At 39.8% G+C, this 14306-nt stretch overlaps 6 protein-coding genes across 6 annotated transcripts; 3 read left to right on the top strand and 3 right to left on the bottom strand.

Moving 5' to 3' along the window:
- Positions 1–718: 718 nt before the first annotated feature.
- On the top strand, positions 719–1635 carry MONOS_18438 (uncharacterized protein; the record flags this gene model as incomplete). The annotated part of the gene is made up of 2 exons (XM_067871459.1): positions 719–754; positions 895–1635. The coding sequence occupies 2 exons, from the start codon at positions 719–721 to the stop codon at positions 1633–1635; spliced, it is 777 nt and encodes a 258-aa protein (XP_067718601.1).
- A 239-nt stretch (positions 1636–1874) lies between these two features.
- Positions 1875–2303, top strand: MONOS_18437 (uncharacterized protein; the record flags this gene model as incomplete). The annotated part of the gene is made up of 1 exon (XM_067871458.1): positions 1875–2303. One exon carries the CDS (start codon positions 1875–1877, stop codon positions 2301–2303), a length of 429 nt encoding a protein of 142 aa, XP_067718600.1.
- A 404-nt stretch (positions 2304–2707) lies between these two features.
- Positions 2708–3511, top strand: MONOS_18436 (uncharacterized protein; the record flags this gene model as incomplete). The annotated part of the gene is made up of 1 exon (XM_067871457.1): positions 2708–3511. The coding sequence occupies one exon, from the start codon at positions 2708–2710 to the stop codon at positions 3509–3511; it is 804 nt and encodes a 267-aa protein (XP_067718599.1).
- A 3379-nt stretch (positions 3512–6890) lies between these two features.
- Positions 6891–8041, bottom strand: MONOS_18435 (putative Surp module; the record flags this gene model as incomplete). The annotated part of the gene is made up of 2 exons (XM_067871456.1): positions 6891–7353; positions 7731–8041. 2 exons carry the CDS (start codon positions 8039–8041, stop codon positions 6891–6893), a joined length of 774 nt encoding a protein of 257 aa, XP_067718598.1.
- Positions 8042–9103: 1062 nt separating this feature from the next.
- MONOS_15174 (uncharacterized protein) lies at positions 9104–9388 on the bottom strand (the record flags this gene model as incomplete). The annotated part of the gene is made up of 1 exon (XM_067868035.1): positions 9104–9388. One exon carries the CDS (start codon positions 9386–9388, stop codon positions 9104–9106), a length of 285 nt encoding a protein of 94 aa, XP_067718597.1.
- Positions 9389–9448: 60 nt separating this feature from the next.
- On the bottom strand, positions 9449–11501 carry MONOS_18434 (uncharacterized protein; the record flags this gene model as incomplete). Its single annotated transcript, XM_067871455.1, has 5 exons — positions 9449–9820; positions 9999–10223; positions 10391–10509; positions 10615–10706; positions 10912–11501. 5 exons carry the CDS (start codon positions 11499–11501, stop codon positions 9449–9451), a joined length of 1398 nt encoding a protein of 465 aa, XP_067718596.1.
- Between the last annotated feature and the right edge of the window lie 2805 nt (positions 11502–14306).

Here is a 14306-nt window from a genome sequence, read left to right as displayed (position 1 = left end):
CCACCAAAAGCTCCCTTTCCTCAAATATCCTCCAATAGATAGAACATCTTTTTTGTGAAACATCACAAGCACAAACAGAGCTACCACGAGCCATCAATATGTGGATTTTTGCAGATCTTCAACATCTTCCAACTCATCCCAACGTTCTTCTTTTTTACAAGAACCTCCTTCCACCAAAAGAACATCAATGAACTGATCGCTCAATTCTTCCCATCGTATTCATATGTTTTCACGCCTGAAGCGCATTCCTTAATCAATAACGTCGTCTCTTCCTTCCTCTCTCCAAACTTTGCACCACCGCTGCTGGGCGTTTCAAGCACAGGTATTTATTAACAAAAAGACAATAGACAGAAAAATGGAGTCTTTTGTATCATTTATTTTATATAGCTAACAGCAGCGTCGGATGATGAGTTGAAGAAATTATTGTTCCCATATAAGATATTCATTAATGAAATGGAGGTTATTTAGAGAAAGAAGGAGGAAGAGAGAAGGAGAGAGAAAAAGTGAAAAAGAAGGAAGAGAAATTGAAAAGACTGAAGATGAAGACAAAGAGATGTGGAGCAATGCAGATGAAATATCAACACTTTCTTCTTCAGCCTCTTCTTCTACGCCAAATTCTGTTCTGAAGCTGTTCTTGCATCAAATCATCGCTTCTGCCACTCCTTAGCTCCAATCAGCGAAAACGAGAGCCTTCGGCATTTGGTTTCAGATTATTCCAATGACAGACGATTTGACAGAAGAATGTGTGTTTCCGGTGTGCGAATGTTTATGAGATAGAAACAGACAAATGAAGTAGAACAGGCATAGTCATAGAAATAAGCGTTATCATTGACATCAATACGGAAATCATCATCATCATCATATTTTTCTTCATCTTCCTCTTCATCCGTACAGTCAGAAGTGAATTCATCACAAGAAATAGCAGAAAAAGCAGAAATTGATGAAATCATCGAAGAATTCAAAAGAATACATGCGCCGCGTCTGCATCTTCCTGTGAACCTTCCGCCACAAGAAGCAACTCTGCAGAATCCATCTTATGTGCCTCGAAGACAAAGACAGAGAAAAAGCAATCAAAATTCAACACAAACCTTTTTGACACATTCAATTGCTGGTGTTGGCACAGGAACAGGCACATCTCCTTCTTCATTGTCCAATGAATCTTTTCTTTCTCTTCCTCAATCATCTCATTCAACTTCTTCTTCCTCCTCTTCATCTTCCTCATCTTCTCCAGCAGTAACTGACCTCTCTCTCCATCCAAAACCACCTCATCGTTCTGAAATTGCTATGGCTCGCCGCATAAGAGCAATGCATCCACTCCTCCGCCGACGCTATCTCAACCGCTGTGCACAAGTGGCTGCTGCTGCTGGTGCTTCACGTTGTTCTTCTTCCTCTTCTTTCTCCTCCTCCTCTTCTTCTTCCTCGTTGCTTCGCTCTTCTAGAAACAGATTTCTGACAAGCGAAGAGCAGATAAGGAGGATGAGGCAGCAGTTCGGAAGAAGAAGGAAAATGCAATATTTTGTTTTCCCACCAGATGTGTTTGAGGCGCTGCCGCTGTTTGCAGAGTTTCGGATGGTGGAGCGATATGCGGAGAATCTGGAGAAGAGGAAGAGAGAGAAGAGAGAGAGCGAAGGATAAGAGGACAAATTAAGTTGAGGAAGGTATTGAAGCCTGCTAATGAAGGAGATAACAATGATGATGAAAAAGAAAATAAAGTGAAAGCAAAAGAAAACGAGAATTATTCACTGATCAGAAGAAATTCTTTAAAGGAACCGAAGTAAAATGAAGAAAGCGAATGCCTTTACGACAGCTCCATCATCAGTGATGAAGAAGAGAGAAGAGAGAAGAGGTACAAACGGAGAGAGAAACAGAGGTTGATGCGAAGGTATTATCAGGCGCTTGAGCATCAACGTGATTCTGTTGTGAACGAAGTGCTTTTGATGGTCAGACCAAACTTGCTGCTTTCTCCGACGCCGATTGATGAATCTATAAAAAGATCAGGAATGAGTGGGAATGCTGCAAAAAATGAAGGAGATGATAAAGAATGTGAGAAAGAAGAGAAAGAAGCAACAAATTCTGGAAATGGAAATGGAAACAGGGAAGAAGTTGAAGGCAATACAGATGAAGGAAAAGAAGAAAATCAAAAAGCAATTTTGGAGGATTCAATGAACATCCCCAAAGAAGCTGCTTCAAAAGCAAAGACAATAAAAAGAAGCAGAAAAGAATACAAACGCAAAAGAATCAATAAGAAACGGCAAAAAGACGAAACGCATTCAGATGAGCCAAAACCAGAGCCTTTTTCATAACAATCCAAGCAAAAACAGAAGCAGCAGCAGTAACAGAACAACAATTCCGTCTCCAACGCTATCACATTCTCCACAGCCTAAACAATATTCTTCCGGAGGAGGTGACTTTGGAACGATTCACTTTACACGAGGGAAGCGAATGGACGGTGGATGAAGAGGAGTTGGAGGAGAGCGTTGATTGTGTACAGCCAAGAGATGGAGATGGGGAGAGGAGCTGTTGGTGCACCAATAACGCTTCCATCAACAGTTGTTGGCGGTGGAGGAGAAGGGGTGACGTTGGCTGTGATGAGGAATGAAGGATTTGAACAAAGAAGTGACAAGGGTGATGCAAGATGAATTTCAGAATGAGAAAGGGAAGGAAGACGATGAAGAAGCGAAGATCATATTTTGTTCATTGGAATCTGATGATCAGAGAAAAACTGCTTCGACTGATGAAACTGAAGGAAATACAAAAGAAGAAAGAAGAGCGGGAGCGCAGGAAAATGGAGAAAGAAGTAAAAGAGAAGAATCTGTTTAGCAGCATCCAAGGAATACTACAACCACACCTTGAGACAGGCACGCCAACCAACCAGAAAGAGAGCAAAATGACAAGCGATGTGCAGCAAGAGGCGAAAGAAAGTCAAACGCCAATTTTGACAAGAGAGCGGAAATTGGACTGCATGCTGAATGACCTCGCAAATTCTGACCTGGAAGATTTGAGCGATGAACTGGATGTGCCCTACCGTTATGTGCGTATCAAAAGCGAGGAAAATGGGCAATTTGTGTGGAAGATGCGAAAAGAGCCTGTGTATGCAGCAGTCGACGCGAGGCAGACAAGAACGCGGTTGGATCTGATGAGTGCGCTGAAGAGTGGGCTGTGGCAAAGCCGGGCGGAGCTGAGAAGAGGAAGGAGGATGAAGTGGAGGGGCTGGTGGACACACAAAGAGGAAGCAGAGGTGACACACAGAAAGGGAAGGAAAGGAGCAGGGAAAGGATCACCTCTGCTGTTTCAGAAGGAGAAAGGGACAAGAACATTCAGTCTGAGCAGTGTGCCTGGGAAAAGAGATACGTTGTGTTTCTCAAAGTTGGAATCTTTCTTCACATCGCAGAATTCAATGGTGATGAATCTGATGCAGAAATACCCTGCCCTCAATTTGGTTGCGCCTTTTGATTCAACTGCAGAATTTGACGCAAATTCAAACATTGCTCTTCATCCTCTTTCTCACTGAACTTCATCACTTGTCAATTCTTCCTTGTTTATGAACATCCAACAGCAATCTTCTTTTTCTCTCAGAACATCTTTATCTCCTTCACTGCAGTCCCAAGCTAAACTTCTATCTTCTGCTAGTCTTGCTGATCCTGGTTCTCTTTCTCCGCTATCCCTGCCTTCCGTAACTTCTTCGTCTTCTCTTTCACCATCGTTATCTTCTGCTCCTTCTCTTTCATTCAGCTCCCGTCAAATTCATCATCAGGCCTCGTCTTTCATTCCTACTCAGAAAGACGAAAGAAATATTTATTCAGACATAGAATTTCAACCAACCTAACACAGCAACGGAAATGATTCTAAATCCTATCGAGAAAAGCTGATCAAAAGGCATGCAATCTACAAGAAATTCTATTTTGGCCATTTCGTTTTAAGATTGAAAGAATTCACAGAAAACAGAAGGAGCAGGGCAAAAATGATATTTGGTATGAACGAGTTCCAAAAATAACCTTCAATTGATTTCACAACATCAAAACCACGTGAATTGCAGGAAATGAAAGGATGAGGGAAATTGATTCAGAGGAAAAGGCTTATTTAAAGAGAATTTGGAAAAGGCAGTTAAGTGAATCGGATACAAGCATGTTGAAATCGGAATGTTGAGGAAATAAATGTTTTTGAAGAAAATTACCAAATATGATTGAAGAAAGGAAAACGGATGATTCCATTTAGCAACAAGCGAAATTTGCATTTGATGAAGAAGCGAAATTAGATAAGAAAGCGGAAAAGAAATATTTCTATGTGAGCTGATTTTCGGATCTATGAAAGAAAAGCAAAGATATATTCCTCAAATGAAAATGCGATGAAAGTTCATGAATATTGATATTACATGGAATATATACAAAATAAATGGAAGGAAATTATTAGAAATCAGATAAATTTCATCATCGCCTGTGATTGTGGTGTCAACCGCGCTGAAAGTGAGTGTTTGAAGAGGAACAAATATTGAGCTGAGGAGTGTGAGAGAGGCATCTTGGAGGAGGGAAATGAAGCAGTTGAGGGCATACTCGATGGTGGCACATGGGGTCTGTTGGGGTCTGCCACAGGCATCAGCATCAGTTCCACCATTTGCAACGATTTTGTTCTGGGCAATGAGGGGGATCCATCCATTGAACTCAGCTTTTCTAATTTTCCACGATTTCGTTTAACGTTTGATGAATCCGATGAATCGAATAAAAGGAATGGAGATTTGTTGGCTATACAAAGGTAGGGGAAAAAAAAGAAAAATTAACATTTTTGATCAATAAAAATTAACAATTTTGTTTCTTTTTTTCTTTAAAATTCTTCTTTGTAAACTTTTTCTTTGCAATATTTTGTTTTGCCAATTATGAAATATCTATTTTCCTTTTAAAGATTGATTTTTCAATTTTTTATAAAACTTGATCAAAAATTCTTTTTCACCAAAAACATTAAAAAGGTATGTTTTTTGCATATAATAATAAAACAAATACATATTACAGAAATAAAAGCTTAATACTTGAAATAAATCAATTTAATTTATTGATCAATAAATACCTCTATAAATTTTATTTTTTCGATTTTTGATCTTTTTTATGATATCAAAAAAATCACCCAAATGAATAGAAAGAGGAGGAGCAATTACAGAAAAAAATCACCAACGTTGAATAAAACACTAAACACTTTAGGAAAATACAAAAACGAACATATTTCAAAAATTGTCTATCTTTGTGACATGATACACACTCTCCTTCTCTCTTCTCAACTAAAAAAATTACAAGTTATTAAATCTTGAAGACCAGAAACAACATCTGATCCTCTAATTGTAACAAAAAACTTATGGCTCATTCTTGAAATGGAGCGATCATGACAATGAACACACATTTCAACATTTGGTGAAATGATGGCAAACATATCATTTATTTCATTACAATTTTTGGAAAGAACTTTATTTTAAAAACAGCAGACAGTTCTTTTGGCTGATTCTTTCCTCCAAGATAAATGTCGTAAAATTTATTAATCTGACCTCCATCCCACACATTAAAATTTAACGAAGAGATTCGAAGAAGATGAAACAGCTGCATGAATGTTTTTGCACACTGTTCATTTTCGAAATGTCTATAAATTTAACATCAAGAGAAGCCATGCATTGACAAATGGCAGAAAAGAGCACACGCTGCCATTATTTTTCAAGCCTCTTTGTGAAGAAAGAAGCATCACAACGCAGGATCTTGAATTTTCTTTTGCAGATAATGAAGAAAAAGATGATGATAAAGCATATTGTTGTTTTGTTTGTTTTGTAATTACTGAAGAAAAAGTCGAATGTTTTGTGTTTTTCTTTGCTTCTTTTGTATTTATTTGAAATGAAGAATTAGCTTTAAAATAAATACAAAATTTATCGAAATGATGTGAATTTGTGGATGAACTTTTTCGTCCTTTTCTGTATTGATTTTTGTGAAGTCATAAATAGAAGTTTGTTGCTGTTGCTGCGGATGAAGAAGAGATTGAGGTTGATTTTGATTTTGAGGTTGAGGTTTATATTGAGGTTGAGTCTGAAAAGGTGACTGCGCAGAAGACATTGGAATAGTCTGTTGTTGTTGTGGCTGCTGCTGCTGTTGTTGTTGTGGCTGCTGCTGCTGCTGTTGTTGTTGTGGCTGCTGCTGCTGTTGTTGCTGTAACTGCTGAAGAGAAGATTGTGTCTGTGCTTGTTGTGAGGAGTTAACGAGAGGTAAAAAAGAGCAGAATTTGCTAAATGTTGCACATCACTGACTTTTGAATAACAGTCGCTTGTTGATAAACATGTTGTTATTATTTTTATGTGAAAATATAAATTGTTGTTTTAAAAATTAAAAAACAAAAATTAATAATTAAAATAAACATAAAAAAGCAAATTAAAAATATACAAACGTAAACACGATTTGATAAAATCGTTGGCTGCGATCCGAAAGAGTCTTCAAGCATAAAAGCTCGAAGAATGTACAAAGCTCTTTCATATGGCATTTTAAATATGCCTGAAATATGAGCGACTTCACGTTTAATTACTTTTCTGTCGAAACTATAATGCACTTTGGAAGTGCTAAACATGAAAAATTATATTAAAAAATATTTGTAAGAACAATTATAATGGTAAATTCATTCTTTTCAGAAAAAAAAACACCTGAAATAAATTAAAACAATAGTAATTTAATAAATATCACATTTCTTCATAAAATTAAATTTTTAACAAAATGACAAATAACATCGCTTGCTATGCTATATAATTTCTGCTAATATTCTGTGATAAAATAAACATACGTTTTGTGCTTCCGAAAAGAAAATAAAAGAAGAAGATTGGAACTGAATTTGACGAAAGTTGAATGAAATAAAAATGGCAATTTTTTGTTGTTTATCTATGAAGAGAAAAAAGAAGAAGAGGGAAGAGGGGAAGATGAGGAGGAATAAGAAGAAGATGGTTGAAGTTGAGGTTGGGCAGACTGCAACAAGGGTGATGGAGATGGCGATGACTGAGAAGGAGAAGAAGAAGGAGAGGATGAAGGAGAGGGTGAATGCGAAGGTGAAGGAGATACAGAAGGAGAAGGTTGTTTGACAGTTTCATGAAGTGGTGATTGTGCTTGAGTGGAATTGTTTCCTCTGCTCAGTTGAGATGAAGAGATGTATGAGAAGCTCTGGCTTGTCTGCAAGGGATGCTTAGCAGCTGCTGCCTCCTTGGCAATTTGAGAAGAAGAAGCAGAAGAAGCAGCAGAGTGAGTGATGGCAGACGATGATTGAGACTTCATGGAAACACGAGGAGGGACACGGGGACGAGATGAAGGTGAAGAAGAGGAGTTTGAAGTGGAGATGGAGGAAGGGGTGCTGTGGAAGAAGAAGAGGAAGAGGAAGAAATGTTTGGTGCAGTTGGGGTTGAATTGGAAGGAGATTGAAGTAATTGTGATGTGTGAGATGACTGAGACTGAGAAAGAGGTGAAAATGTGGTTAGATGTGATGAATGCGCAGAAGGAGTAGCAGCAGAAGAAGAAGAAAGAGAAGAAGAAAGAGAAGAAGAAGAAGAAGACTTTGATAAAGATGATGAATCACCAATCTTCAAATTCGACTGTTTTCGATTGCAATCACCATCATTTTGTGTTCTTATTCCCTTTTCTGCCTCTTCCTTTCCATCAGCACATTTTTCTTCCTCTTCATCTGGACGAACAATTTTGCTTATTATTGGGTGTCTGGCTCCGAGGAAGCACTCAGGAACATCCCATCTCTTCCCCTGTGCATATCGGATCACTCTTTTGTCGCTTTCTTCCTCCGAAATCCCGTTCAGTGCACAGAAAACACGCCATTTGTAGTACTCGTTCCCTTCTCCACCTTCACGCAGGAAACTGAACAACGGGAACTGCTTCTTCTCTTCCCGCATCTTTGTTTCAAATCCTTTTCCTTTCACCACAACATACATCGCCATCTTTTCAATCACATGTTCCAAATCAACATTTTCAAGAGGAGCTGTAGGAAAAATAGCGTTCTTGTTCTGATTCAATGAAAAGATCCCTTCTTTCATTGTGTGATTATGGTTGTCTTCCTTTTCATCCTTTTCCTCATTTTTGACTTTGTTCATTTTCTTCTTTTTCTTGCTGAGTTGTTACTATGGTGATACAATGGAATAGTCTTTTTCGCATATCCAATATGCATACAGCACTGTTTTTCTATTTCTTGTTTGCCTTTTTCAATCACCTTTTCCTTCTCTTCACCTTCCCTATCTCTTCCTTTTCCTTTTCCTTATATCCTTTTATCTCCTTCATCTCCTTCAGTGCTGCCTCCACTGTCAGCTTTGCACAGACTGCCTCCTCTGTCGTGAAGAACGCCACAAACGCATATCACTTCTTCTGGTTCACTGCCACATAATCCGGCTGCCCAAGCTCCCCAAACAGCTGCCGCACATCCCGCTCTCCTGTGCCAGCGGGAAGTTGCGGATCCACAACATACTCTGCGCTTACCCCGCTTCCTACTCCGCCTCAACCACAGCCGTAGGGAACACCACTGAACGCAGCACTGCCTCCGTCTCGCTGATCCGCCCGCAGCTGCACAGAAGAGAGAACCTCCGATCGCAAAGCGGAACATGTTGATGGAGTCTGGCTCTGACGTCAGTACACTCGAAGACGAGCTCTGTTCGGTCTCTGGACTACCGGCTGCGCTTTTTGACAGATTATCGCTGGATACAGAGGCTGCGTATGAAGAGGATTCCTCAAAGTCAGAAGAAAAAGAAGATGATGATGACAATGATGAAGATGATAATGAAGATGACAGTGTTGATGAGGAAGAAGTTGTTGCTAAATTAACAGTTGAAAGTGGATTAAGCAGAGAAGATGCCAAATTGGTTGATGACGACTGCTGCTGTGGGTTGATTGCTTCTGCTTCCATTTCGTCTCCACTGATGTTCTGATCATTCGTTTTCATGTTTGCTCCCTCAACTTCTTCTGTCTTGTTCTCTTCCTCTCTGTTTTCTTGTTCTTCCATCTTTCTGTCCTGCTTCACCGACGCCACACGCGCATGCGAGGCAACAGAAGAAATGAACTTCTCCACTTTCAGACTCTCTTTTTCCGCAGCAGCTCTACTTCGTAGTTCAGCTGCAGCAGCATCGCTCCTTCTCCGCATTCAGATCTACTGCATCCGAAATCCGGCGCTTCAGCTCCGCATTCGCCTCGTTCAGCTTCTCAATCTTGCTTCGGAATGCAGGCATCTGCTCTTCATGCTCCTTCGTCCCTTCGATCGTCGCACGCACTGTCGTGTCTTTGTCTTCCAGCAATTTTTCCAGCTCTTCTTTCTCCCTTTTCAGCTCAGCATCCTGCGCCTCTTTCTCCTGCAACATCACCCTCTGCTGCGCTGCCAGTTCTGTCGTCTCCTTCATCCGCTGTGCTGTCTCAACGGCATCTTTGTCTCTCGCTTCACTCAACTGCGCCTCTCTTTCTTACGCTTTCAGCTTCAATTCTTCTGCCTGCTCTGCTTTTTCTCTAAGCTCCTCCACTTCTTTCTCCACCTTCTGCTTCGCCATCAGCCATTCCACTTGCTCCTCCGACTGGCTCGACATAAGCGACGCCGCTTGCTCTTCCAGTTCTGTTTTGATCTGCTCGAAGCGCTTGATATCTGCCTTCGCTTCAGCAGCCTGTGCCTGCAGCGACTCCTGCTTCACCAGCACCTCTGCCAGCGCCCTATCAAGATCTGCTATGTGCTCATCGCATTCCTTCAGCAACAGAATAAGAGACGCATTTTCTGCGGCCAGGCTGCGTATCTGGTCGACAAGAGCGCTGTTGCAGCTCTGCTGCTGGAACAGCGACAGCGTCTGAGCTGCAGCAAAACTGGGCGAAGCGGAGGGAGTTTGCAGTGTTGTGGGGTGAGAAGCGCTCTGAGGCATGTTCGTTCTCACTGTGTTATTCGCAGTGAATGTCCGGAGTGAATCGTATCCTCCTCCGCAAGTGGCTCAGCATCCAGCTGCTTCCCTTCTCCTCTGCAAATGGTACCCCAGCGAAAGGCTCCTGGGCATTCGTGCTTTGGCTTCTGGGTGACGCTGCAATGTTCACCTCCGCCATCGCCGACGTCAGCCGCGACAGCTCTTCTTTGATCCCTTCAGCGCGAGTCTTTTCTTTCTCCAGATACGAAACACGCGACCGGAAAAAGAAGTTGCGTGGTGCCAGCCTCTCTTTCTTCTGCTCTGCTGCCTTCCACCGCAAGCACACCTCGCTCCTCTTTGTGTGCGGAATGCCACGCAAAGAACACCCAACGCACCAGCCGGATGTCCGCCAGCCGCTGCTAAAGCGCCACAATTTGCATGTTGTGCGTTTTTCTATCCTTTCGCTCCTGAATGCTCCTCCTCCACTGGCAGAACAGAGACTTAACTCTTTTCAACTTCCACATCTCGGCTGCCCTGTTCTCCTGCTGCTGCTGTTCGAGAAACGCGCCCCGCATAACACTCCAGCTGCTGGACATTCGGCGCCTCCAGATCAGTTCTTTTGCTTTGCTCAGCAATTTCTCCTTCTCATTGAATTCTCTGTGATACCGCTTCCACTCCTCATTACCATCGCTTTAGCTTTGTAGCTTCTCATTGCAATCTACGTGTTCATCAAAAGAAATGCAAACCGTTTTTCCTGTCTCTTTCATCATCCATCGCTTCTTTCAACTCGTCCAGCTCTTCCTCTTTCTCTTTCATTTCTTTTTCTTTCTTTTTTTCTCTCAACAAACCAACAAGCAAACAAAATGAAAAAGAAATACCCAACATTCTATTACTTTCTCTCAAACAGTAGCGAAGCCAATTTTTATCACCTTTATGCCCTCCAAAGACAAATATTGTGGATCCTTCTTCATTAACATTATCTTCTTATGCTTCTTCTTCTTCTTCTTCCTCCTCCTCCTCCTCTTCCTCTTTTCTTCACATACTCTCCCCGATCAGCAATCCCTCTTCCTTCTCTTCCTCTGACTTCTTCTTCTTCTCGTCCTTCTTCTTCTTTTCCTTTTTCTTCCTCTTCTTCATTATCCTTCTTTTCACACTGCCCCAGCAGCACCCACAGCAGATCCATCGCCTCGCACACCACACTCCGATGCCTCCCTCTCTTCAAAATCTGCGTCACTCGATACATCCTGCCTCCACAATCACCCCCGCAGCCTCCTTCCCCAGCAGCCCCACGTTCCTCAGTGCCCTCAGCGCGTGGCACTGGGCGCTGTGTGTGTCTGCCTGGGCGATGTGGCAGAGGGCGAAGACACCTCGGCCGGAGGAGGGTGCATGCCTGGGAGGAGGTGCCGGCGCTGATGTTGCAGGCGAGCGCTGCCTCGTGGCGCAGACAGGACGAGGAGGAGGACAGGTAGGAGGCGAAGACGTCGAAGAAAGAGGGCTGCAGCAGAAGACCCTGGATGTCTTCTTCGCTGCCGCACGAGAAGTTCACAAAGAAGCGGAACGCCATCACTCGCAGAACAGACACAGAATCACTTTGAATGAAGGGGATGATCATTTCATTTGAAATGTCATTCATATTATAATTAATATTTGAAGAATATGTAAATGAAAGTTCAAAAAGAATATAATTAAATTGATCAAATAAATAGAAAGAAAAATAGATGAGGCAAACCTCATCAATTCCACAACCAGCCCAAGGAGCACAGGATCAATGTAGAATTTGTTATTATTCGAATTCTCGCGATGTTGGTGAGTACTTGCATACAATACTCGATGACTGCCTTTTCTGTGGGCATCTCATCGCTCTTCGTTCCTTCATTCTCTATCTACTGCTCTCTTTTTCAAATCCTTTCTTCTTCACTTCTTTTGGATTCTTCTTTTTCTTCTTCCTTGATTTTCTCTTCTCTTCTCATCTTTCATTCTTTTTATTCTTCTTCTCTTTTTCCTTCATCCAATCTCATATTATCCTCTTCAGCTTCATTTTCTTCTTCTATTCAAACACCATACAGCCCTCCTTCCATATTATTTCCTCTTCTTTCTTCATCCAACTTCCTCTTCCTCTCTCTTCCCTCCCTTCTCCCTCTTTCCATCTTCTCCTTAATATCCTCTTCACCACTCTTCTCATCCACATTTCCCTCAACACTTCTTTCACAAACATGGCTATGCTGAAGAAGAGCTGGCCAGATTGAGAAGAAAGCATCAGATCTGCCAGAAGCTGAAGGAGATGAGAGGTGGTGGTAATGGATGGGAATGACGAGGAGAAGGGATTGGTTGAAAGATAGGTGGTGGAGAAGGGGAAGGAGAAGGAAGAGGAAGGAGAAAGCAGCATCGTCTCGATCATTCAACGAATGAGTGGATTCGGGGAAGATAATAGCGCAGGCGAAGATGATGGAAAAGAAGATAATTTGTGTTTGCTTGTCGAAAGAGATGAGTGTTGCGGAGCAGAAGGAATTTGCGAAGAAGAAAGAAAGATAAGGAAACGAAGGATGTCATAATTGTAGGTGTAATAACAATTATGATAATTAAGAGGTTTAAAATGATGAATGCTTTTATTCCAATTTTGTGGTGGAAATGAAGAACAGTATACTTGAAAACAACGAGGAAGAAGAAGCATAAAAGAAGACATGAATCACATTTGAATTTTGCTTTCAAAAAACAAAGTTCCTTTTCAGAAAAATCAAATTTTTAAATTTTTCCATAAACCCATTTCGAATTTTAATTTTTCGTTGATCGGGAATTTGCAGAATTGATTAATTTTTAGTTTTAAATGGAATAAATGATATAAAGAAGAGATAAATATACGCAAAACGATTTCTGCAAATTCCCGTGTAATTAAAATCTTTCATTGATCAATAAGATCAAATCGAACAATTTTCAGAATGAATATTATCAGAAACATTTTTTTAAAAACAATCTTATTTTATAAATTTCAATCGATGCAATAAATTTTCATTGTTTATTATTTGTCACTATTGAAATAAAATTTTTTTGCAAAAACTTATCATTTACCAAAAACAATAATTATAAAAAAATCCTATTTTGATTTAAGTCATTTTTAATATAAACACAAAAATAACAATTATGTTCATTAAATTTTGATTGAGACAGAAATGCTGTTTTTTGTTTTATAAATGATATTTTTAACAATTTTAAAAAATTTATATTTATTTTCATTGTTTGATATTTTCATTCTCAAATGATGTGGAAAACGAAATAAGATTCATGTCAGTTTTGACTTGTAAGCAAATTTTAGAAGGATAATTTTGAATAATAATAATTCATTTTGGAAGCTCTTTGAATATTTTATTTGTCAATTTTTCTATAAATAAATACAAAACCAAAAAAAAATTATAAAAAGTATTATTTATTAAAACAACAGCATATCAATTTCCAATATCATCAAACCATAATTAAATTACATTCAAAATAAAAATGTCTTTTCAAAACCTCAATCAACTCTTAATTCAAGATCCAAAACTCTTTGGAACGAAATAAAACGAATGGGTGGAGATGACGTTGATTCATTGCTCATCTATCTTTTTACAACTATAGACAATCATCTTCTGTTATTAACGATTTACTGAAGTCTTTGAACGGTTTGATTTTTATTTTTCAAGTTTTATATTGAAAAATTTATGAACTGTCATCCTTGTCATTTTCTTATTTTTGTTTATTATTTATTTTTTTGAAATAGAATATCACATTAAGCTGCTGGAAGACCTGTCTGTGGTGTGCAACAACGCTCCATTGAACACTCAGACAACAATGCTACAAGCACTGTCATGCAACACATCATTATCCGATTTACAGGACTATGGATATGATGTCACAGAGGAAAATTCACTTACGCGAAGCAAACGCTGAAGAAAACCAAGGCTTCATTATCCAGCCTCAAAGACCTCATCTTCCTTCTTGCAAAAGTGGTTTGAATTTATTAATATTTTTTATAATTATTTTCTGTGTTTATTTTAGGCTTAAATGAACAGGACTGGGAAAAGGGCAATAACTGGATGTTAGCCCATTCGACTGAAGCCTCAACTTCGCTTCAGTCAGCAAAGAAAAGCAGCGAGCTGAGCCAGATTACACAAGATTTATAGACGAAGCAGCGTGGGATGAAGAAATTATTACAGAAAATTCTTCTTCAAATAAAAAACAATCTTCTTCCTCTTCAACATCGTCCCAACAAAATAAAAAATCTAATCCCATTTCAGAAAAAAATTCTCCATCTTCAAATTCCTCCTCTTCTCAAGCTGTTGATGCTCCAATCAGTACTCCAACAAGAAGAGAAAGGAGTTCAACAAAAAGAAAAACAAAGAAATTACATCATAAACGTCATTCGTTTCCATCCAATTCAATTCATAAACTTTTCAAACAGAAAACA

This window comes from Monocercomonoides exilis (assembly GCF_001643675.1).
Source record: "Monocercomonoides exilis strain PA203 chromosome Unknown scaffold81-49126, whole genome shotgun sequence".
Classification (NCBI taxonomy): domain Eukaryota; phylum Preaxostyla; order Oxymonadida; family Polymastigidae; genus Monocercomonoides; species Monocercomonoides exilis.
Note: the sequence above shows the minus strand (reverse complement) of the source record. Positions and strands in the feature narration are given on the sequence as shown.